Source organism: Plectropomus leopardus, chromosome 17 (assembly GCF_026936395.1).
Source record: "Plectropomus leopardus strain MGB_pleo_1.0 chromosome 17, ASM2693639v1, whole genome shotgun sequence".
Lineage (NCBI taxonomy): Eukaryota > Metazoa > Chordata > Actinopteri > Perciformes > Serranidae > Plectropomus > Plectropomus leopardus.
This window is the reverse complement of record NC_142192.1, coordinates 29469514-29492573: the sequence shown is the minus strand read 5'-3', so window position 1 is coordinate 29492573 and position 23060 is coordinate 29469514. Positions and strand designations below refer to the sequence as shown.

At 38.3% G+C, this 23060-nt stretch overlaps 1 protein-coding gene across 7 annotated transcripts in view; it reads right to left on the bottom strand.

Annotated features, from left to right (window-relative positions):
• pleca (plectin a) overlaps positions 1–23060 on the bottom strand; it is a 134509-nt gene that overhangs the window by 90976 nt on the left and 20473 nt on the right. For 2 of the 7 annotated variants that reach the window (XM_088090113.1, XM_088090115.1), the window contains exon 1: positions 19424–19722. The exons of the other annotated variants lie outside the window; for them this stretch is intronic. In XM_088090113.1, coding sequence (XP_087946239.1) covers positions 19424–19514 — 91 coding nt within the window. In that variant the 5' untranslated portion in view covers positions 19515–19722. Of the gene's footprint in view, positions 1–19423; positions 19723–23060 lie in introns of those variants that run through there. 7 annotated transcript variants of the gene reach the window in all.

Sequence of the window (23060 nt, the reverse complement as noted above, 5' to 3'; positions counted from 1 at the left end):
CCATGAGTCACTGTAACACATAATGGAGGGAGTGTGTGTCTAAATCTCAGATCATCCACTGCACAATACACTGAGTCAGCACGTTTTGGTAATAGGCTTATACTTTCTAAAATAGGAGTTGTTTGGTTTAAGTATGACCTAATGGTGTGCAGGTTTGTGTCTTCTTGAGTTGCTTCTGTGATGAAAAAAGAGTCCCAAAATACAAGATCTGTCCCTTGACAGTCGAAGACTCGAATCATCAGTCGGAGACCCTCTGTTGACTGAGATTGCTTCAAGTCATTTTTTTCTGTGCAGTGTGCTTCTGGGGACGTTTTGGTCCCCAGATTTTGCAGCGGAGTGAGTGCTCTTGACATACATATTACTCTTTGCAGCTGTGGATGTGCAGGCAGCAGCACAGAGGCAGAGAGGGACGGTGCCATAAGGTGCCATAAGGTGAAAAAGTGATGGATTTTCAGCTCACAGCAACATAATATGACACAGTCTCTGGCTTTAATTAATATCTAGTGTTGGCAAAAAAAATGTTAATGCACATTTGCATCTGTTGTTAGCACACTTAGCTTGTTTACTATATTACGTGAATTCCACTGTTACACTGAACGTCCCTCAGGGCTCGCTCAGACTTTAAAACATTATATGGAAAACAAAACGAACTGTTGAATATTCACTTTGAACCATAGACTGTGTATAAAGATGGACAACATGACAGTTCCCCCAAAGTGTAACCTTTCTATCTCGATCATAATTCTGACTCGGGTACAGCCCTACTGATGCTACTTCTATCAATATAATATTACCTGATTAATCACACTGCATAGCCCTATACTGTGGGACAGATCTGATCCTATCATGCATCAGGGCCATGGATCCTCACTGGTTCAAATTTCAGCATCAGTGTGATTTCCCACTCGAGGTTTATCTCCTAATTAAGTGTTCAGTGGCAAGACTACTTAATGCAAAGCCTTTAAAAAGCATCTTAACAATTCAATACACATTATAATGTTCTCCGTGCTGCACGTCTGAAATATTCTACTGATCCAAAGCACCGCTTTGACAGCTGCTTTTTATTATAAAAGATAAATAGCTGAAATATTTCACATTGCCCGCAAACCCTCCACAGACACTAAATCATGAGAACAGGGTTTAGAAATGTCTGAAACAAAATAAGGTTCTCTTTGTGATGGTAAATCAAAAACATGAAACATGAATTACACTGAATGACTGGGGACAAATGAGGATGTCTGTCTTAAAAAAAAACCTTTCGAAATAGGAAGTAATTTGGCCCCTGTGACTATAGACATGAGCAGCTTTAAGGGCAAACTCGGCTCATATTCTTTCACCTTTACAGGAGCCACCTGTTTAAGGAAACGTGTATCCTTTTCTAACAGAGTGCTGCTGAATTCAACAGCCAGCCTCTGACCTTGCACTCTCTCACCCACTGATCCTTATTCTTGTACTTGTGCCAGACTGAGCTGCCAGATGATTGCATCTAGTGTGAGAAAACACCTGCATCAATGTAAAACACCTGTTTAGCAAGTTGCATTACACTGTTGGTATATTTTCAGACGTGGGTTTGCTACAACTTTGCGCTATAGTCGAGAAATTATTCAGGAGGGCTGCAATGACTCCTTTTACAATCAATATACAATCAATGAATGCTTGTCGGACAGGAGGTAAAGCAGGGATCAAATTTCTGCCAGCTACAGCAGCAGCACAGAGCAGTACACAATCTGTGGGAGATGGGGGATACTGCCTGAGAGACTAACCCTTCAAATGATGACAACACACCCTCAAATTTCAATATCGAGTTTGGGAAAGGTTCACTGACACTTACTGTATCAGAGAACAAAATGGGACATTAATTCAGACTCTATTCAATTATCTAAATGGTCCTTTGTTGCTGCCTACAGCCCAAAAACCAAATTATACAACCAAACATGCAGTCTTGTCCTTGTTACTGAGCTTGATCCTGTTAAATCAAATGTTTCATTTTGTTGTGACTCTCAAGGACTTTTACTCCCCAAATTGAGGCTCTCAAGCAAAACATCCCAAAAGGCTTACTCCTGACACGGGCAGCTCTTAAGTCCAGTAATGGCCCAAACACCAGACTTAGTCATCTTAAGCTTAAAGCACTTTATCAGTGGACATCTTTGGGGGCAGTAAAGCAAGATAAATGTATTTATATAACTCATTTCAGACCCAAACGCAGCCCAAAGTGCTTTACATATTACACGAGTAAAAGCACAAGAAATAAAAGATACAAACTATAAACGCACACAAAAGCACACCAAGTAAAAACAATAAATGCAAATGTGCAAAAACACAGAGTAACACGGCCAGGGAGATAGAAATGCCTGCTGACACGATTTTTGGACAGTGACAAATTATAAAAGAAAATACTAAGATGCAACATGAGGTGTATTTCTTTTCCTCGGGGCATGTCCTTGCAGATAAATTTTCTCTGTGTCCATCAGGGCATCATTTTGCATTACCTGCTTGCAAAAGGAACCGCCATTGCAAATCTTTTATCTTTTTGGCAGTCAGATTTTTAAAATCCCTGTAGGTGTTATACACCTGTATATGGTATGATTTATATATGATTTGTATTCTTATATTGTGCATGATATTTTTAGAACTACTTGCACTTTTTTTGTGCACGTCTTTGTAGTCTTAGGATGTTACTTTTAGCTAAATGCCCCTAGTGGGATTAATGAAGTTGTTTTTTTAATTACAACTTTTCTCACTGCAGACATGTTGATTTGTTACAGCAGGGGCGGCATAGCTGTAACTGATAACAGCAGTCGTGGATCTGCTCCATCTAGGTGTGGCCGTAAATGCCAGTGAGCCAGCATGCACAATACCAGAGCTCCGGAGCTGGCACAACTGAATGGACTGAATGAACTGAACTGAACTGCAGCCATCTTTAATGTTATCGGTTACATCTTTGACAGGTCAAAATGTCTGCAGTGAGAAGGGTCTCCTGCTTTTGCCAAAAACTGATCAATGATAGCTGGAATAAAGTGCACAAAACTGCAACTTATAACAACACAACTTCAAAGAAGTGAGGCATTCATGAGTTAGATGAATCAGTATCTTAACATTATATTTATTATGCCAAACTGCAGGATAGTAGCAAGATGCACAGTTAAAATACAGTTAAAAAAGTTAAAATACAGCTTGCAGCCTCAGCGCTGCAGTAGAGAGTAGAGCAAAGGGCTTCACACCAAAGAAATGAAGCTCAAGGTGATGACAAGCAGTAAACATTACGCACCAGCTGGCAGGCCACACCTGAAACATCATCTTTATGAAGATATCATACTCTATAATGAGAAACAATCATACACCGCACTGCAGTCCATTTCTCCTCTAAGCATTTTCCTTTTAAACAAATATCTCCTCAAAAATATGTTAATTTAAAATGCACACTACTACTATTGACAGAATAAGGTGCAACATATATTTTTTAATTTTAATTATACTATTTGATATGTAAAAATATAAGTGGAGTAGTGGCGTCCTGAGCAGAGAATGAAGTCACACCTCTTCTGTTTGTTCGAATTCGAGCTTCTCTGTTTTTTGTTTTGGGAAACAGCCTGGCTATGCATGCAATTTAGCACATGTGAGTTTGTGTCAGTATTAGCTCATGAAGTAGCTATTGCTTCTATCAGGTCAGCATTGTCACAGACGCGTCAACACTCTTAGCTCTGTCCACATCGTTGCCGTTGTTTGCTCTGTTGGCACCATAACTGCTAACTGCTGGCTCAGCAACCTCTATGCTAAGAGCCATATGCAGACAACCTGAATCATAAAAGCACTCAGATTATCATACAGAGCTTCTTAAAGATACATTTTTGCCACTTGAAGGGACAAACTAGGCCAATGCAGGTATAATATATTCACATCTTCATGGGTTTAAAATTGAATACTGATGCCAATAACCAGAGAGGAAGTGTGAGATATCTGATACATCAGCATTAGACACTGCTAAATTCAATTTTTGTGTTGATTTTGTGCTTAAATTCAGCCTTAAAGTTTTCTAAAATGCCACATGGTAAAGGCCATTGCTCATTATGCATTTTAAGTAAGTGAGAAGACAGAAAAAAATAGGTTTCCTTGCTAAATGTCATTACGTGACATAGTAAGCCACCTGACTCCCCACCCCGGACAAGCTGATGTTTCTGTTTCCATGCAGCTGTTCAGCACTACGGTGTCAAAACTCAGTCTGAAACACGGCCAAAACTCTCATGTCCCTCTTACTTAGAGGTGGAAGACCTGATCCACCCCCTCCGCCCCTCTCAGGGATGTGGTTATTCCCACCATGGAGTTCAGCCATGAGAAGTTGGAGCAGGACCAGTACACTCTGTGGTGAGGGGTGAGGGTGTGTGTACTGGGTCAGCTAAAGAGCCAAGCCAAACTCAGGCATGATGGACACCATCAGAGGGGCCCCGGGACGGGGTATCCACTGTTGTTTAGTTTCATTAAAGTGATATCAAACTCCAGGTGCAGTTGTTGCAGCTCATCTACACACACATACACAAACAGACAACAAACCATCAGCGAGTCGACTGTCAGCAGCTGAAAATATTCTCTTTACTATGGCCACACCCTGCTTCTCTCACGCATTGAAGAGGGGCAAATTCAACTGTTTATCTATGTGAAACAAGCGTTCTGATACACAAAAACAGTAAAAAGAGTGATGTTTCTTACTTTAATCTTCAACTAAAGTGGGTCAGCCTGTCATCACTTCCTTTTAGCATCCATTATTACATAAAATCTACAAAAGGGAAAAACCGCGTGAGTTCTGAATTTAGTAACCACACTAAAGTAGAGAGTAAATGAAGTTGAGTTTTTGTTTTTCTCTTCTGTTTTTATGCTCTCCCAGTCTCACCCTTGTGCACTCTTTTCTCTGTCTGATGAGGTGTTGAGAACAATTATACTCAGTAATTAACTCATTCCCGTCGCCCCATCAACTGTACCAACACCAAAAAAAAAAGAGGCTTTAATATAAAAAGAGTGTGATGCAAAACAGTATGAGAACTTCTAAATTATTGCACAGACACCATGGACACATACGACATGTTTTTAAAAATGTGTTCAAATTTAGATTTTTTCTTAGTTCAACCAGTTGAACATACAGATTCCCTCTGGGAGAATGAGTGGTGATGTATGATGATGTTGTTGCTATGACTACCGTCAGTTTAAAGCTGTTTCGTTCCACGCTGTTTTCAAATGACGGTAACTGTTGACCAGAACTATGTTTGAGGCGTCCTGCTATTCAAATTTAACACACACCTGCCAGCCAATCAGAAACAAGCATTTTTCATGCAATGGGGGCAAAAAAACCCAGAAAAAGCCCTTTTATTCCAAATTGGGAGCGTTCGCACTGTAGGGCTGGGCTATGGCTTTAAGATAATCTCATGATATTTTGCGATACACAATAAATATCTCGATATTTTTAAATGTCTTTTAAACTGTTAATTACTTAAATATAACATTTTTGAATGAACTGAAATTTTATGAACTGCAACTTAAATACAGTTATAGGGAAGTTAAATAAAGTACAGTAAAGTTTTGTTAGAAATAAATAAATCTGTGAGGCACAGCGCTGTAGAAAAGCGTGAGAGACCCAAAACGTGAGTGGCTTATAAAAACATTGTTCTCGATAAAGTCATTTTATATATCGCACGTGGAAGAAGCCGCGATACCTCCAATTATTCAATATATCATATAGGTATTGGAACTGTAAGTTTTTTTAAACAATACCCAGCCCCAGTGACGTCGGCTTTGAGTCCATGTTGTCACAGGTTTGTTGACACTTTTGTCAAGAGTGAGATATCATCACTGTGAAATTTCTGATACTAGAATTTAAAATTACACAAAGGCTGGTGCGTACTATACTATGTGAAGGCTGCATTACAGACACAGACGGTGTATTTCACTACAGAGTAACATGGTGTGTGTGTGTGTGTGTGTGTGTGTGTTCTCTGAGGCACCGTCAGACAGAAGAAAAAGAGCACTTAACAGGAAAACACTAACACAGGAGGAATTCACAGAATGTGTCGAGATGAAAAATGTATTCTGGGGCCCGCTATCCTTCAGATCTACAACTGTGAAAGAGACACATTCAGGCTGTCTTTCTGCCTTTTGTGTAGCGCTGACAGAGATCCACTAGAGGCTGTTCTCGGGCAAACCGGAGCAGCAGTTTATCACCAGAGAACAACCGACCCATTCTGTGTGTTACAGTGTTTCTGATAACCGTGACCTTTAAAAGATGTGAAAGAAGATGCTGATGATACTGTAACATTTTGAAATATTTAGCTGTGTTTTTGCAACAGCAAGGGCAAAGGAAATTTGTGTAGTGTTTTGTGTATGACAACATTAACCCTTTGAAATCTGAATCGACATCAGTTTTCTTGTGCTGCGTCCAGACACCTTTCACCAGTATTTAAACCTTTGAACCCCATGCAAATTCATTTAATTTGTTTGAAAAACATGGGAAAAAGGCAATAAACAACTTGGCATGAAATGTCTTGCAACTTGCTTATATGTATGTATATATATGGATGGATTGATGGATGGATTTTTTTTATACATATATATATTTCTTTTTATTGTGAAAGGTGATGAGCAAATGACCTGAAAAATTGGCTTTAAAAAGAGAGAATTATTAGAAAATTATCAAATAATTAGGTAAAAATATCGAGAACAACATTTTATAATTATTTATATAAAATTTAGACAAAAATATATTAGTAGTAGTTGTAGTATTTTTATTATCATTATTGTTGTTATAATTATCATCATCATGATGAGCAGCAGTAATAGTAGTGGTAGTAGTAGTAGCAGTAATACTATTTTATCAATTTTTTTGTTCTTTCACATATGTGCTAATTTCAGGTCATTTTTTGTAGATTTTTACTTAAAGTTAAGTTACTTGCCCTTTTTTCCCATGTTTTGTGAGAAATCAAGTGAATAAGCTCAGTTTTCAAAGGGTTAATACTGTTACTGTGGAGAGAAAACATTGTATTTCATTCAACCATTCAGCCGTTTAAACTTTGACCACCATGAACTTTGTGATTTATAAACTTTCATACAGGAGAAACTTTATTGCTCATCATGAATGTTTTAATGATTTGATTAAGGCAAAAAATATGCTGCAGTGTTTTCATTTGACAAGACAACATATTTGGGAGAATAAGCATTGTGATTATGATCTTATCACTGTTAGTCAATGCTATGTTTCACAATATGAACTCATTCTCTCTCAGCTTTAAAAATTAGATCAAAACGTGAAGCAAAATCAATGTAAATGTCGTTATTGCTGAATCATGGCAACAGATCCTTTGCTCGTAGCTGTTGCCAAAGTGTGAGAGGGTTTTCGGAGTAGCTGGGCGTGGATTCGTGGAAAAGGCAGCACTGGTTCCCAAACTCAGGCATCCTGCTAAAAAACAGAGTGCATGCCAACCAGCTCACTACTGACATTCCTGGCATTAGTCTGGCTTACAGTGGCACGCCAGCACCAGAGCGTTAGCACCATTGTTCCACACCGCAGGACCAGCGTGAGGCCAGAAACTCTGTGTGCCCTCGTACACAGGTTAGACTGAGGGATGAACAGTCAGCACATGGTGACTCAAACAAGGATGTGCATCCGAGCAAAGCTGACGGTGGCACCAAGCAGAAAACCCTGAAAAATGAAGCCCACATGGAAGAGCCAAAAACTGCAGTTCCTCAAATGTCCACTCGAGGCTGGCTCCAAAAGTGAGTCAATCCCCACAAACCTCTGTGAAAAATGCCCAACTTTACAGCAGAAAAAAGCAAGTTACAAACTGGTACAAAAACAGATTAGGTATCTATAGGTAATTTTAGTTATAATCCATTATTTTTCAACTATCTAGCACTTAAACACTGAGTTATGATTGAAATTGACTAGTTGCTGAAAACTGGAAAGGCATCACTGTGTCTGTGCTGAGTTAAGACGCCTTTCGAAGTACTGAAACCTGTGAACCCTGTGCAAAAAGCTTTGTTTTTTTGCGAAAACATGGGGGGAAAAAAGGCAATAAGAAGCCTGGCAAGAAATGTCCTGCTTTTTAAAAAAAAAATGTTTAAAAAAAATTAAAATAAAAATGAAAATAAAATAAAAAACAAAAAAAAATCTTTGAAAAAAAGCTACAGAAAATTTCTAAAACTACGCTACATTTCTAATTACTATAATTGTATGTTAATTACATGTTGAACATTATTTAACATAATTATTTGTATTTCTAAGCACTTTTTTAAGATAATTTCATTTTTTAAACTCTCCTTTTTTGAGAACTTTTCAGGTAATTTGTTTGTACTTTTTACATTTTCTTTGCTCATTTTTGGGTCATTTTTTCTTAGTTTGCTCATTTACAAAAAATAAATAAATAAAGTCAATTTACTCAGGTTCCAAAGGGATCATCAATAGTCAAAAGGGCATATGTGGTGATACAAAACCTCCTGAACACAAGCCTGAGAGTGCAAATAACTGGGATGATATTTTAGTCTATTTTTGTATCCACTCACAATCTTTTATAGCTCGGCTGCACAGAGCACTCAGGCGGGATAAAATGACAGTTTGTATTTGACTGTATCCTGGAAACACAAATCTCCCTGCGACCAGACCGATTTCTCTGTCGGTGAGATCATCCTCACAGGAAGATTAGAGAGACATCCTGTCCGAATGTCACTGTTATCGGTCAATATCTGACCAACACGGCTGACTCTGTGTGGCATCCCGGCACAGTGTGGGAAAGCAAACACTGACATCATACTGTTAAGTCACCTGAGGTAAATTGTTAAAGACCTCAGTGGCTCTTTTTCACTTTCAGCAACGAGAGTAACTGTAAAACAAATACGGTAACCAAAAAAGCAGATAAGCAGGAAGGGATGCATATAATGTCCATCAACCTAGTAGGTGGTTAGTGGTTTTGTTATTAATTAATCTAGTGATCTGATCATTTGCAGGTCTATAATTATGACAAATGCCAGTTTCAGGTTACTCGAGCCAAACAAAGCTTCAGTGGTGCTAGCTTCGTCATAAGCAAACTTAATTTTACAAAAGAGGGCAAATTGTGAATGTTTTTGGCAGTATTTGAAAAGGGACACATTGTCATTGTCACAAATGACAACAAAATTGCCAACTCTTTTTTTTAAAAAAAAAAAACTTCTCATTTCTCATTTTTAATGATTAATTTCAATAATTTCCAACCTGGCTACAATTTTATCATGTTTATTTGTATCTAAGTGATTAATGGAAACACTGTCGACTTTGAATGAAGTGTGTTTTACAGTAATAACACCTTTTAGGTCATTTTTCTGTTTTTTTTTTGTTTGTTTTGTTTTTGACTTTTTTTCTTATTTTTTCTTATTTCTTATTTTTGTTTTTATTTTTTACAATTTCCTTTTCAAATTTTTGGGCTACGTCTTGTTAAGTTGATATTGCCTTCTTGAAAGAAATCAAACCAATCTGCTCACGTTTCAAACAACAACAAAAATCATCTTAGTCTTTAAAAAAAGGTCCATCTCTGTAGGGATCCTTTCCATAATGTTGTCAGTGACTTTTTGACCAATAACCCTCTAACATTTCTGCAACATACCTCATTTATCCAATTTTCTACATTTAAAACACTTAAAAGCAGTGGAACTTTTTTTTTTTTTTTTAAATGGGCTCATGCATAAAAGTTAAGTTTTTTCTGAAGCATTCAACATCATTTCAAGGGTTGAAAAAGATCATGAGATGTGGTTGAAAGCTTCCTGATTCAGTTTGAGATTTAAGTCACTTGTTGAGTCACATAATTAATGTCAGCTGTTATTGACTCCCTGAGTTTGGGAAGAGACTAATCCTCGCTCTAACACAAATCCCATCTCTATTACTGCAGCTCCGCTCCGTCCGCTGCAGGCTGCGTTCACTTCATAACGGTTTAGGTTGGGACTTGCATTTCTCTGCAGACTAGCAATTGTTCCACAGAAGAAACCAGAGACACAGTAGAGAAACCAATTACATCTTGATGTCATTTATCATCAAAGGGGATTTTGTCTCAGTGAAGGAATGTGAACTCATCTGACACTGGCAGATAAAGTGGCATGACCAATGGAGACCGTGCTGGCAAACTGCAGGAGCAGTGCTGCTGGAGACCCAGAGGCATCCAAACTTACAGCCGACACGGTTATATCATCTCCTCAAACATAAATGCCTCCTACATTTGGCATCTGAACAGCTTCTTTTGGTTTGTGGTGGCTTTTTTATATGTTTATTGGACCTATAACCAAGCAGAATCAAGTATTCACTGAGGCCTTTATTTAATTTCAGATTATTTTCATGGTCATAAGCTTCTAGTTTGGATAATTTCACAGTGCATTGTTGTAAGAGTTTGCATTGAGTTTGTTGCATAAAGGTTTATAAGCATGTAAATCAGCGTTACATAAAGTATTCTCCTTGTGTAAGTGTTTTTGATGCTCCCTAGTTTGTTCCTTTTAGTTGGAGACCAAGAAATAATCAAATTAAGTGTGTATCCATTCCAAAATTTCCACTAGAAGGCCCTTTTAGGAAAAAAAATATCATCTCCCATTATTATCCCCATTATCATCTGACTGGTCATTTGTTGATTGGTCAGACGAAATTAGTTGCTTGACGACATTATCTGTGGATCTGGGAACTTGTAACAGACATTTGATAGTTTGTGTATTTAGTAAAATATAAATGTACATTCCAAAAAATACCATGTATATGTAAACTTTATGTACAATTCGAGCTGTGCATGTGAATCTCAGCTCTAAATGCACCACTGCAGCTGCCAACTCACGTATTGATCGCAAGACTCTTGAAATAGACACTTTTCACAGGCTCTCATGCTGCAGTCTATGCACGCCATCAATCCATTTTCTCACGCAGTAAAACACAATTTATAACAGATAAAGTTGGGGAGGAAAAAGAGGACAATGATAGCGCAAGGACAGAGTAGACAGAGCAGCACAGCCCAACAGCAGCATACTGTGCTCAAGACAGCCTTAAATTTGATATCAACATGTATCGATACACAGGACATATCTCTTCATATGGAATATTAGTTCTTTTTTTATTGGTTATAAATATTTTTCATGTTTTTTCCCCCCCAATAACTCCCAGTGTATCATGTAGTTTCATACATATCTACAGACCACAGTGAAAGCTGTTGTCATCAAGAGATGTTGATAACTGAAGAGTAGAGATCAATATTCAATCCATAATATGAATTCATTCATTAACATGAATAAATATTAATATGTAGTAGTTGTTTATATACAAATAGAAGAATAGGACTCTTCATATGATTTTTTTAACATTTCCATATTGGGTTAACTGACCTTATAAAATTTAAAGTAGTTTTACTGTAATTTTGGTTGGATCAAGCCATGGCCGTGGTGAAATTGTGGACAAAAAAGGACAAATACACCAAACAGTGCAGTAAAAACATTAAAAATAAAATTTTAAAAATGGTGCAGGTAAAAACAAAAAAGTATTAGTGCATGCCTTTTTTTAAAAAAAAAAAACATACACCTGTGCATGAAAAGAGTATTTTGAGTCATTATTTATTAATTTAAAGCAAGTAAATTGCTGATTTATAATAAGACAAACACTAAATATGAAAACAAAACTGTTTGCCTTGGTTTAAGAAAAACTAAAATTATGGAGAAACAATGATTTGACTAGACAGCTCTGATACAGTCATGTCCGATTACTCTCTCTCTCACACACACACACACACACACACACACACACACACACACACACACACACACACACACACCATGTACTCAGTATGTTTCAGCTGCACATGTGAACAAACAGAGACAAACAGGTCGTCTTACAAACTCATGTGAAGTAGCAGACAGGTGAGAAGATTCAGCTGCAGCAGAGAATCCTGGGTAATCTACAGTACAGCGAGTCGTCCTGTTGACACAGCACTGTGGGATCGAGCGTAGGTGTGAACACATGTGGAGATAATATATGAGCATGTCCTCTGACAGTGGAGGTCATCACACCGAGAGGCCCCGAAACACAAGCATCATAAACTGCATCTTTTTGTCTCTTGTCCTCGTTTCATGTTTGCAGAATGAGGTTTAGAGATACAGAATACAGTTCAGCAAAAAAAAAAAAAAAAAACATTGTGGTCAAGCTAAAACAAGTCTATTATCTTCAGGTTTTCCTCCTACAGTGACGATAATCTTGACAGTCAGACGACACAGAGACGCCCTCAGGGAACGTGTTTTCTCTCTGAAACAACTCTCTGTTCATGTCTTGGTTTCTGCATGCAGACTAAATCATATTCCATGACTGAAACTTTCCTCTGGACCAACCATACAGTACAAACAGCCTGCCCTCCAACAGCAGAGAGGGTAGAAAGGCTGAAGAATCGATGAATGAAAGAAAAACTGCTGCCTTAAGATCACACGTCCACACTTTCCACAAATACGGCCAACAGCTACAGTCTGACTGATTTGTCCAGTTGGTTTTAAACTGCCATGAAAAGTGGATTAATCTGTTATTAAATTGTTGTTTCTTGTTCTGCTTGTGTCAGCAGGTGATTGACAGCTCACAGAATGCCAACGTCAGTTTTAGGAGGCCTTTTCATTAAAACTAAGAGTCATTCCACCTTAAGAGCCTATTTTAGGGTCAAAGACAAACACTATAACACAAGTTCACACAGAGAACCAAACTGCGCAAACAAACTTAGCTGTCACGACATATATGGACACACAAAGTCAGAAGTTTTGTAGTGTGGCTCGGGCAAAGGTTTCCTTCTGCTTCCAATCATTGTGCTAAGCTAAGCTAACCGTCTTCTGGCTCGAGCTACTTTTCATATTTACTGTACAGAAATGAGAGTATCAGAGTTTATCTTATGACTCTCAGCAAGAAAGCAAAACTGTGTATTTTCTAAATTTTAAACTATTTCTTCTAATAGCAAACTTCAGATATCATATTTCAACATTAATAATTCTTCCACAAAACACAAATACACCTGAGTGGTTAAATGTCAAAATAATAAACACAAATATGAGGTTTTGATGTTATGTGATATTCATTGGTTAGTATTCAACAGATGAGAACATTTACATAAATATTAGGATTCATGGTCCCTCATTAATACTACTAAAATCCCTGCACCCTGATTTTGTTACAGCATCATAGAAGCTCCAAAACATCCTCCTGCAAAAAGGTTAATAACAGCTCATTTAAAGTGTTGCACTGTGCATCTGAGTGATTTTCTATGTACACAACATGCGTGCATGACTTAAGGGCGATTGCTATTTTTGAATTTGAGATCAAGTTTCATGAAACTGATCTGAGGCAAGTACTGGAAGTGAAGTGTGTGGAGGGAGATCTCTGCAGACACTCAGGCTCAACAGTGATTCACAAGACAAACTTATCACAGCCCTTTTAAGAAGAGAACGCTTTTGGTATTTACACACACACACACACACACACACACACACACACACACACACACACACACACACACACACACACACACACACACACACACTGCAGAATTCAAATGCAAAAACAGGTCTGTCATAGCTGCAGGTTTCCTAGTGCCTTTGCTTATCTAAGAGTATTTAAGAAGGGGGAGTGGGACAACGAAGCCTTTAAAATCCACCTTGTGGGCTGAATTCAATCACTGACCACCACTTAACAGGGCAAAAACAAGGATGAGAGCACAAAAAAACTTGTCATTATCTTGTGAGATCTGTCATAGTTCACCTAAATGCTAAATGCCCAAAACAGCAAAAGGAAAACTAAAAGGGAGAATTATTTTACATTTAAAGCTATATTTTTAATTAACTTTTTCAAAAACAGTTTCCAACATATTCATGTATCCGTGGCAGCCTGCCAGGTTTAAAACATCTGCTGCCACAAATGGATTTTCTTTTTTTCTGAGCTGGATCATTCATTAGGAGCACTGTTGAAAAATATTTAGTACCATTTGGTTATTGACTGCACCACACTCTCGGAGTACAGAGCGTACTCTGGGCACAGACGGAGCAGCAGAACATCAAGCACATTGAAAGTGAAACTTAACTGTTCATTCTGATGGCTGAAAAGTGGGTCTAACTAGCTCAAGAACTTGCAAAAAAAATTTAGAGAGGGGACACAGACTGACTCAAAGGTCACAAACTTTCTGATTATACAGCTAAACAGTGCACTAAAATATGTTTTTGAAAATATCTGAGGGAAGAAGTAAGCAATGCAGTAACAGAATCATGATTCATATTTGATCAACGCTGCTTAGTTTGACAGCAGTTCACGAGCAGTGATTGACATGATTTTCAGCTGCGCTACAGACTCCTCAGCTGTGATTGGTTGTTTTCATTTATGTTAAGTAAGCCATCAGCAGCACAACAACTCGGGCGAGGAAGATGTTACCGGCTATAGCATTAATTCTTTACAATATTGTTCTCTTTTTCGCAGAGAGTTAAAAGAGTATAGTTTGGTTTAGAGCAGGTGTTACACTTCTTTTGCAAATGTGTCTCTTAGGTTTCCAGAATAACTGTGGCAAATTTCCTTTTTTATCTTTTCAATTTTCCTTGTCTCATTTTTAGATTTATTTCAGTTTATTGCAAAATAGTTTATAGACACCTAGTTTTCCTGTAGATTTAGTTTACAATTGTGATTTTAGCAGTTTATTAATCATAAAGCTAAAAGTCAGAGACAAAAAGTCCTTAACTTTGAAATGCATTATCAGCAAAACCAACAACTAACCTCGAAAAAATGCGCTCTAGGGAGTAAGAAGTTAGAAGTCCAGGAAACTCCTCAGAGGGTCACCTGAGCCTGAAGCAAGGTCAGTGGAGTTGTTATTAAGTGTAGGTAGTAATAGCGTGTTGAGGGACTCATTACTGAAGTTCCTCCACCCCAAAATGTTCCTGCCTCAGTATTTCAGATTTTCCAAGCTCCATGGGGAGCATCAACACTGCAGCCAAACAGTTACAATGCCATAATCATAGGAGCTTTGTTCCAAACAGAGATATCCAACATTGGTATAATGTGACTTGTATTTAAAAAAAAAAAAAAAGGTTTTGATACAGCAACACTTATAACATTAGTCCAAGGAAACACTGCCTTTCTTTGCATATATTATTGCAACCTCCTACATCACATTAAGCTAAATGTCAGAAGTCTTTTTAGTTTGTCTTTCAACCAGAATAACTCGACGACTGACAGAGTAAACTCCTGGGATATATTTGTGGTGAGTATTTAAAGCAGAGCTGCGTGTTTTACACTGATAGATCTGTTCTGTTGCTATTATAAACACAGAGCTCCACTAAGCCACACTTAATCATTCTCGAGGGAATTTCACCTGTTGCAATAACTTCATGCGAATGCCTCCAAAGACAGCTTAGCACAAGAATAACGACTTGATTTATGTGAGATTAAGGTATTTCATTTAGGGAAAAAACATCTCCATTCAGCCTCTCAGTGGTAAATACAAGCTGTACATGAGGGATTCTTTTTTCAGGATCTGGTATCTCTCACCAGTGTTATAAATTTTGAACCAGCATCAACACCAGTAAAAATAGAAGAGACTCCATCACTGCCAGCACAGCAAGGCAATAAATATACAAATTATCCAGAAAATTCTAATAATTACACCTGATTACAATAAATGAGGACTATCAGCTGCAGGATTTTAATGGCTGATTTTAAATCTAATGAATGAAACTCTGGAAATGAGTCTTTCAACTAATAAAAAAGGAATTTAAGGAATCTGCCTGTTTGTCTGCTTCTTCCAATATGACGTGAACGCAGCATTTAAGGGATAGTGCGGATCTTTTGAAATGGGGTTTTATGAGGTACTTATCTATAGTCAGTGTTTTACCTACAGTGGATGTCCCCAGTTTGGAGACGCTGGCAGGAGTACTGACGCAGAAGGTGAGCAACGTATTGCTGTGCAAGGGGGTAGCAGCAAAGTATTTTGGCCACCTAAAAAACAGTTCCAGCTGTCTCAAATTAGTTATTTGTGGTGTCTGAGACCATAAATTGAATAAAACTATTAAGGACAGAAATGACTAAAATGTGACTAAAACTAATAAGCATTTTCATCTCAAGACTAAGACTTAAAACTGATGCCAAACTAACACTGTACTGTATGTAATACACTGACTATAGATAAGTACCACATACAACCACCCTTCAAACAACCCCTTTAAGTGGGCCATACTTGAGTTATTCAGTTCACACACACATGCACAGACTCACGCAATGGCTGGGAAGAAAGCACTGACATGTCATGACAAACCCCAAAACAATAAACCTACTTTCAGCTCAAAAACAACATCAGCTTCAGACCACAAGAAACAACTGATGAAACTCTCACCCTCTTATACTCCTTTTTTCACCATATATGTGTCCAGACTGTTCAGTTCACTCTAAGAGTACAATTATCTTAAACAAACAGCATTAAGCAAAAAAACAACAAAAAGAAAGAGTAACAGGAAGTGAGATTTTGGCAGAGGGACTGGAGGTTATAACAGGGGCGTGGGGTACCAGACTGGTGCCAGAGCGACACAGCAGGAACGCTGCCCACAGTGACACTCACAGTAGGCAACCGCATGGGAAGAAAATGACTAGACTGTTGTGACTGGTGACTGTTCCCAACATAGACACCAAGACGAGGACCATTTGTCCTTATTGATAGTATGTGGGCGGAAAATTGTGCCCACAGTTATAATATCTGCTTCATTTTGGACCTATTTTTAACCAAAGATTTTGCTGAACATCCATGCTGACTCGCAGTAACAATGCACTTCATTGATACAGTTACACACAAAAGCACTACAAGGCACGAACATTATAACTACTCAAGGATCCACAAAAAGAGAGCTGTTTCTTCACTTATGTCCGACTCTATATGGATGGCAAGTGGAATAAGAGAGCACAGCTGTTCCTGTCAGCCTGTGTCCGAGGCCAGAACTCCTCCAGATGTTGCTGTAATTCACCTGCCTTTACTTGCACACTGAGCCTGAGAGTGACCCCCACAGAAAAGAGACAGCTGGTCAAAAACTCAAAGTGATGCCTGACTGATAATGTCCTCTGAATATCAGAGTATAATGGCACACAGAGGTCACAGTTTTGTGTGAGATTGCCACAGCGGAAATAAAACCTGAAATGCATAAAGGTAAGTTGCCCCTCAGAGAACTGAGGTAACATTGTGCCCACTGACAACTATGGTAAACTATATTTATAATAAAAAGTAAAGAACACTGTGGATGACTGGTCTGTTGATCTGCTCAGAACTGATCAGATGAATGGATGAAAGGAGCAGCTGCTGGATGGATGAGCGAAAGCAAACTTTTAAACCCAGTGCAATCAACGATTAACTTTCACTTTCACTGCGCCTGACGTTCTGCTGCTCCATCTGTGCCCAGAGTACACTCTGCGCCCCATGAGGTGCAATAAAAGGGTGTGAATAACAGTGCTCATAATCAACGGCTCAGCTCCAAAAAATAATGAAAGCATACAACTCCAGGCTGTTCTTAACTGAAACACCATCCTCGTCTTATACGCAGCTCTCTGTCTGTTGCTGTTGTATCTGACCTATAACCTGCAGGTGAGTCTTTCAGTTCCTGTGTTTTATTTGGGTTTGTGATAGCATGACTGAATCGCACACCAATCAGCCTGTTGTGCTAAACTCAACCGCTAACACTGTATGGTTAAAAGTTTGCGGGTGGAATTTGCACATTTGGTTCTATAGATTTAAATACTGTGTAATCAGCATGCGACTGTGAACGCCGGACAGTGACACAAAATACACAGATCATTGAAGCCTTAACTATAGAAATGTATCCTATCCACAGGCTCCCTACACACTTCCTTGGACAAAATTTCAAAACTTTTCCATGACATTTCAAGGGCCTTTTTTTCTCCTTAGCCTGTTTGCATGTAATTATAAACTTTGTATTTGCTGGCATACATGGAGGGAGACCTATACACAGAGCAGAAATGAAGAAATGCATGTGATAGTTAACAAACGCATCAATGCATTTTTCTGCACACAAGTATTTAAGTATAACAGTGTATAAAAACCAGATTCATACTGCTGCCTGTTGCAGCTCAGAGGTCATGACTCCCTCCCTGGTTTTGCATTGGTCAAATTCAGTCTCATGAATCTCGTAAGCAAATGACCTGCTTCCTGTGTCTGCTTTCTGAAATGAAAAACACTATCAAGTCACAGCTGTGTTTACCCAGACATAATCAGGTGTATGTCCTTCTGATGTGCCGCCTTGTTGGCTCGTATCCCTCATGTTGGACCTGTGCCATTCACTCAAGGGCCAAATGTGTCACCTCTCTGTGCCCACTCTGCCCAGTGACTCCCCTGTATGCAGAGGAGGCCGCCGCTCAGAGAAGAGGACACAGGCAAGGATTTATTTGTTCTTTATATATATTTAACTGCCTAAACCTGGAGGCAACAGCCCAACTTCCCACATCTAAGAGACAAATGTTTCCTTTAAACTAAACTAAAATCAGCATAAAGGAAACCATGATTTGAAATGATGACTTGAATGACTTCCACCAGACTGCAGCTATAGCAATAACAATCACTGATGCTGAACTCTATGATGTCTCTCCAGCAGCTCCCTGCAAAAGTGTCATTTCTACAGCAGAAATTAGAGATGTCACTATTGGATTGGACCAATGCATTATTTAATTCTGTTATTCTGCCGTTACACAGGTGTCATAAACAGAGAGCACACTTAGCAGCAGATATTTAGGTTTTATTGTAATTCTGCTACACCAATAAGTCAATTTTTTTTCAACTTGAGCTGCCAAACCATTTTAAGTGGAAATTATTTTTTTGTTCATTTTTGGTGAACTGGTTTTACTATAATGCTAAATACTAAATACAAATACTTTGTTTACCTTTTTTGTGGAATTGCGTTAAGAGCCATTTCAAAATATTTTTAGTTTGTTTACTTTGTTATCATTGAAAAAATAAAAGATTTAGGAACTGTTTGGATGCATCATTTTTTTCTTGTATTGCATTGCAGAGCTATTAAACTGTCAAGCATAACCACTGGATTGATTATAATAACTGTAAAGTAGTTGAAGTGTGCATTGTCAAGCTGTATTATCCAGGTAAATATAAATATCAGCAGAAACTTGATATCCAATGACTTGGATTGGAACCGGGGGCAAAAAACTTGACCGGGACATCTCTTATAGAAATATTGCACTTCCTGTTTCTAGATCCCACAGACAGCTGTCAGCTGACACTTCACATCTGTCTAAATCAATATGAAACCAATTAATGCCGGTATGTCAGTCAACATGAAGCGCGCACTCACTCACCCCAAACCTCCCATTCAAACAAGCTCTCAACATCACTTGTGCTGTGAACGCCACTAAAGAAGAAGAAGAGAGGGTGGTTACCTTTATACTTTTCTCTGACGTTCTCATAGGCTTGCACATAGTCCTGCTCCTCTGACAGCCGCTGACCCGGGTCAAACATGGGCATGGACATGGCCTTGCTGATACTGAGTCGGAGATAGGGCACCTTCCTCTCTCTTCAAACTTTCTTTTAAACTTCCCACTGGCACTGTTTTCCCTCTCTGACTCTCTGTCCCCCTCAGTGCTGATAAAAACCCTCCTGGCTGTCTGTCCACCACCTATCTGTCTGTCCCCACCTTCTTCCTCACCCACACACAGTCACAGTATTCCCTCTAAAGCTGTAGGTTTCACTCCAGACCACCACCACTCCCCTCCTCAGCTTGAGAAATACCCACACACACACACACACACATATCAGACCCTCCTCTTAAAGGCACAGAGGCGAACACACACCACAAAGATAGACACCAGTTGAGGCGGACCGGCTGATTTCACAAACACACACACACACACCACACAGGCCAACTCCACCCGAGATACAGAGACACACATGGCTACCTCCATGAAAAAACAAATGACGAGGCTGCGTGGGGTTATTTGAGTTCCCGCTGCTGGAGAAACTGGGACAAGGCACGTCAAGTGGATCCTGTACTATTCACAGCTTTAAAAAAAGACTGCCAGAACACTGACATGGTTCCCCTCAAAGGCACGTCATATTCCCAAAACTGTATGACGACAGGGTCTTAGATTTTGATGCCAGAGGACCACACCTCTTCTGAGAGGGACGAAACACTGCATCAGTGCGGGATCACACAGCTAAACAACTCTGAGTGTGTGTGGAAGTTACAACCACAGCAAAGGAGAATAAAGCTGAAACTTTTAAGAGAACTTCCAACTGTTTCAGAAAAAAATGTCCATGTGAGATTTCCACAAAAAGCAAAGTAAACGTGTGTGTCACATCACATGATGTAATTTAACTCCATGAGCTATAATGATTAAGCTGTGATGATGTGATCCTTTTAAATCCAACAATATCCATCAACTTTGACCTCCGTGCTCTGATTTTTGAAAAGCAAATTCAAGACCTTTTTTTTTTTAAAATTTGGCTTTTAATTGAACTTTATCTATTTTTCTACTGACAATTTATTTAAAACATTTAGTCTGTTTCAGTTTTACTACTTCCTACATTTTATATTTTTTAACATATGAGTTTATTATTTTACTTTGTACTGTTATCCTGTCACTTACCCCTTTATATTACTATCATGATTTTATTTATTTAGTTAGTTATTTACATATTTATTTTTATCTTTCTCTTTGTAGGTTTTGTCCTGCCTCTGGTGTTTCCTCAGTTCCTGACTTTAATGAGCATGCTTCTTTTTTAGTGCTTTACTTAATCACAAACTCTTGTTTTTATTTATTCATGTGTTTGTGTGCTTGCGTGCCTATGTGGAGGGTTACTGTGATAATTCGTAGAGCGGGCTTGTTTGTAGGAAAAGTGCTATACACATAAAGTCTGATTGATTGATTTTGCTGTTGGAAACTCACAATGAATCAGATTCCAGTCATTTACAGTGTAAGTTAGGAGTCTAATTGTTAACCCCTGTACTTAGTAGTGTGAATGTCAGGTCCACATTGCCAAGAAAACAGCAATCGGATCTATTATTACAGGCACAGGCATCACAGACGCTGTCAGATGAAGCTGCGACAATAGTTTGTCAGGAAGCCAAGAAAAACTGCAGCTGAACTTGCACCTTTCTACAAGGAACTGCAGCTTGGAAGAAGCACTGACAACTTTTATCTGACAGGAAAATTTCAGAGGAAATTTACTGTGTGAATCATTCAAAGACCAGTTGTTTTTAAAAAGCTAAATGTCCGCCTAGATAATTTTCAAGTGTTGATAAGAACACATTAGAAGTGTTGATTCTTTGGAGGATTTTGCAATTAAGTTATCTAACCCATTAAAACCTGAATCGACACAAGTTTTCTTGTGCTGTGTTTAGATGCCTCAGGCAAGCTATTTAAGCCTTTAAAACTGAGCAAATTAGTTTGATTTAAAAAAAAAAAAAAAAAACATTGGAGGAAAAAAGCCAACTTGACAAGAAATGCCCCACAAATTGCAGAAAGAAATAAGTATGTGTGCTTCTAGCTAAAAAACTTCACTACCCAATGCTTCACCTTTGACAGAAAATTACAATTACACCTCTCAGTGATGGTGAGAAATACTGCTGACTGGTAATTATCCAAAATTACAACCTGACTGAGTGAACAAGGAAGTGATTTCAGACTTGCTATAACAGGAAAAGCACAGATGGAACAAATAACATTGATGTCTGCTCCTTTTTATTTCAGAGTCCCAACAAGCTGTGTCAGAGAGCCAGTGTACAAAATACCACGACTCTGAGAATAAAAACATATTTTTTATTGTTATTATTACTGTTATACTATTATGCAGCAAGTACTTTCTTATTACTCATGCATGCCATCAGAAACAGACGGGCTTATTTGTTGTTGAAAGGTTCAAAGTGTTACATAATCTCAGTATCTAAATGTCATCTCATCATGTGCTTGTGTTTGTGCATCCGTATGAGCCACACAGCTTGAGCACCATCTCAAAATTCTCCACACGCTCTTCAAATTATGTTCGAGAAAAAAAAAAAACACTTGGCGAAATAGCATAGTAGTGCATCTACCCTCTCACTGTTGAAATTAACAAAATACTGCAGAAAAATGATCCTCACAGCTTCAGGACATGTGCGTGAGTTATCACTTTCTCATACTGCTGGGAGTTTTTGTTTACTCAGCTATCAGAAAGAAATGGGAGCCTTTCAACAGCATGAAACTGCAAATTGCAAAATGAACATGAATAAATCCTTCACACCAGGAATGTGAAAATATTTCAACACCGTGAGTCAATTGAATAATCAAGTACAGCAACTTCGAGCCTCCAAACTAAGTACAGTGTTTCTCAACCAGTGAGTTATGACCTATAAGTGAGTTGCAGAAAAGTTCTGACAATAATGATGTTTATCTCTCATGAGTTACAGCACCTTCAGCAATGTCAGTGGAGGTTTTTAACCTCCATCAATCTCCAATATGCGTGCAAAAAACAATTCGCATATGTATAAAATGAGCCAACTTTTAAATGAATCTAATAAAAAGCTGCATATGACATTCAGAATTCAAACAAGTATTTGCTATGTAAAGATATAGTGGCATAATGGATAAATAAATGTCACAAAAAGCTCCTTAAACTAAATGAAAAAGGAGAAACTTTTTTTTAAGCCGAATAAACAGATCTTATTAGTTTTCCAGAAAAAAATAGTTTACATTACGGATACTGCAAGCCCCTTTGAAGGCTTTGAAGACAGTTTTTTTTTTTTTTGTAGTGGCCAAATGGTGTAATTACAACTTCCTGTTGGGCTTTTTCACCAAAAACTTTCACTGTTAAAGAGAAATCCACACACATTTAAAGTATTTTGTAGCGAAAATGACATCGACATTGATGTTGTAGGGCTGTACCCGACTCAGAATGATGCCAGTTGAATCAGATGCGGCTGTTCAATACAAATATTTGACGATTAATTTTTGTTTTTTGGTTGTTTTTTTTTCCATGTAAAGTTTTAAATATTGAGCAGGGCTCAGCAGGACGTTCAGTATGACAACAGCAGTCATGTAA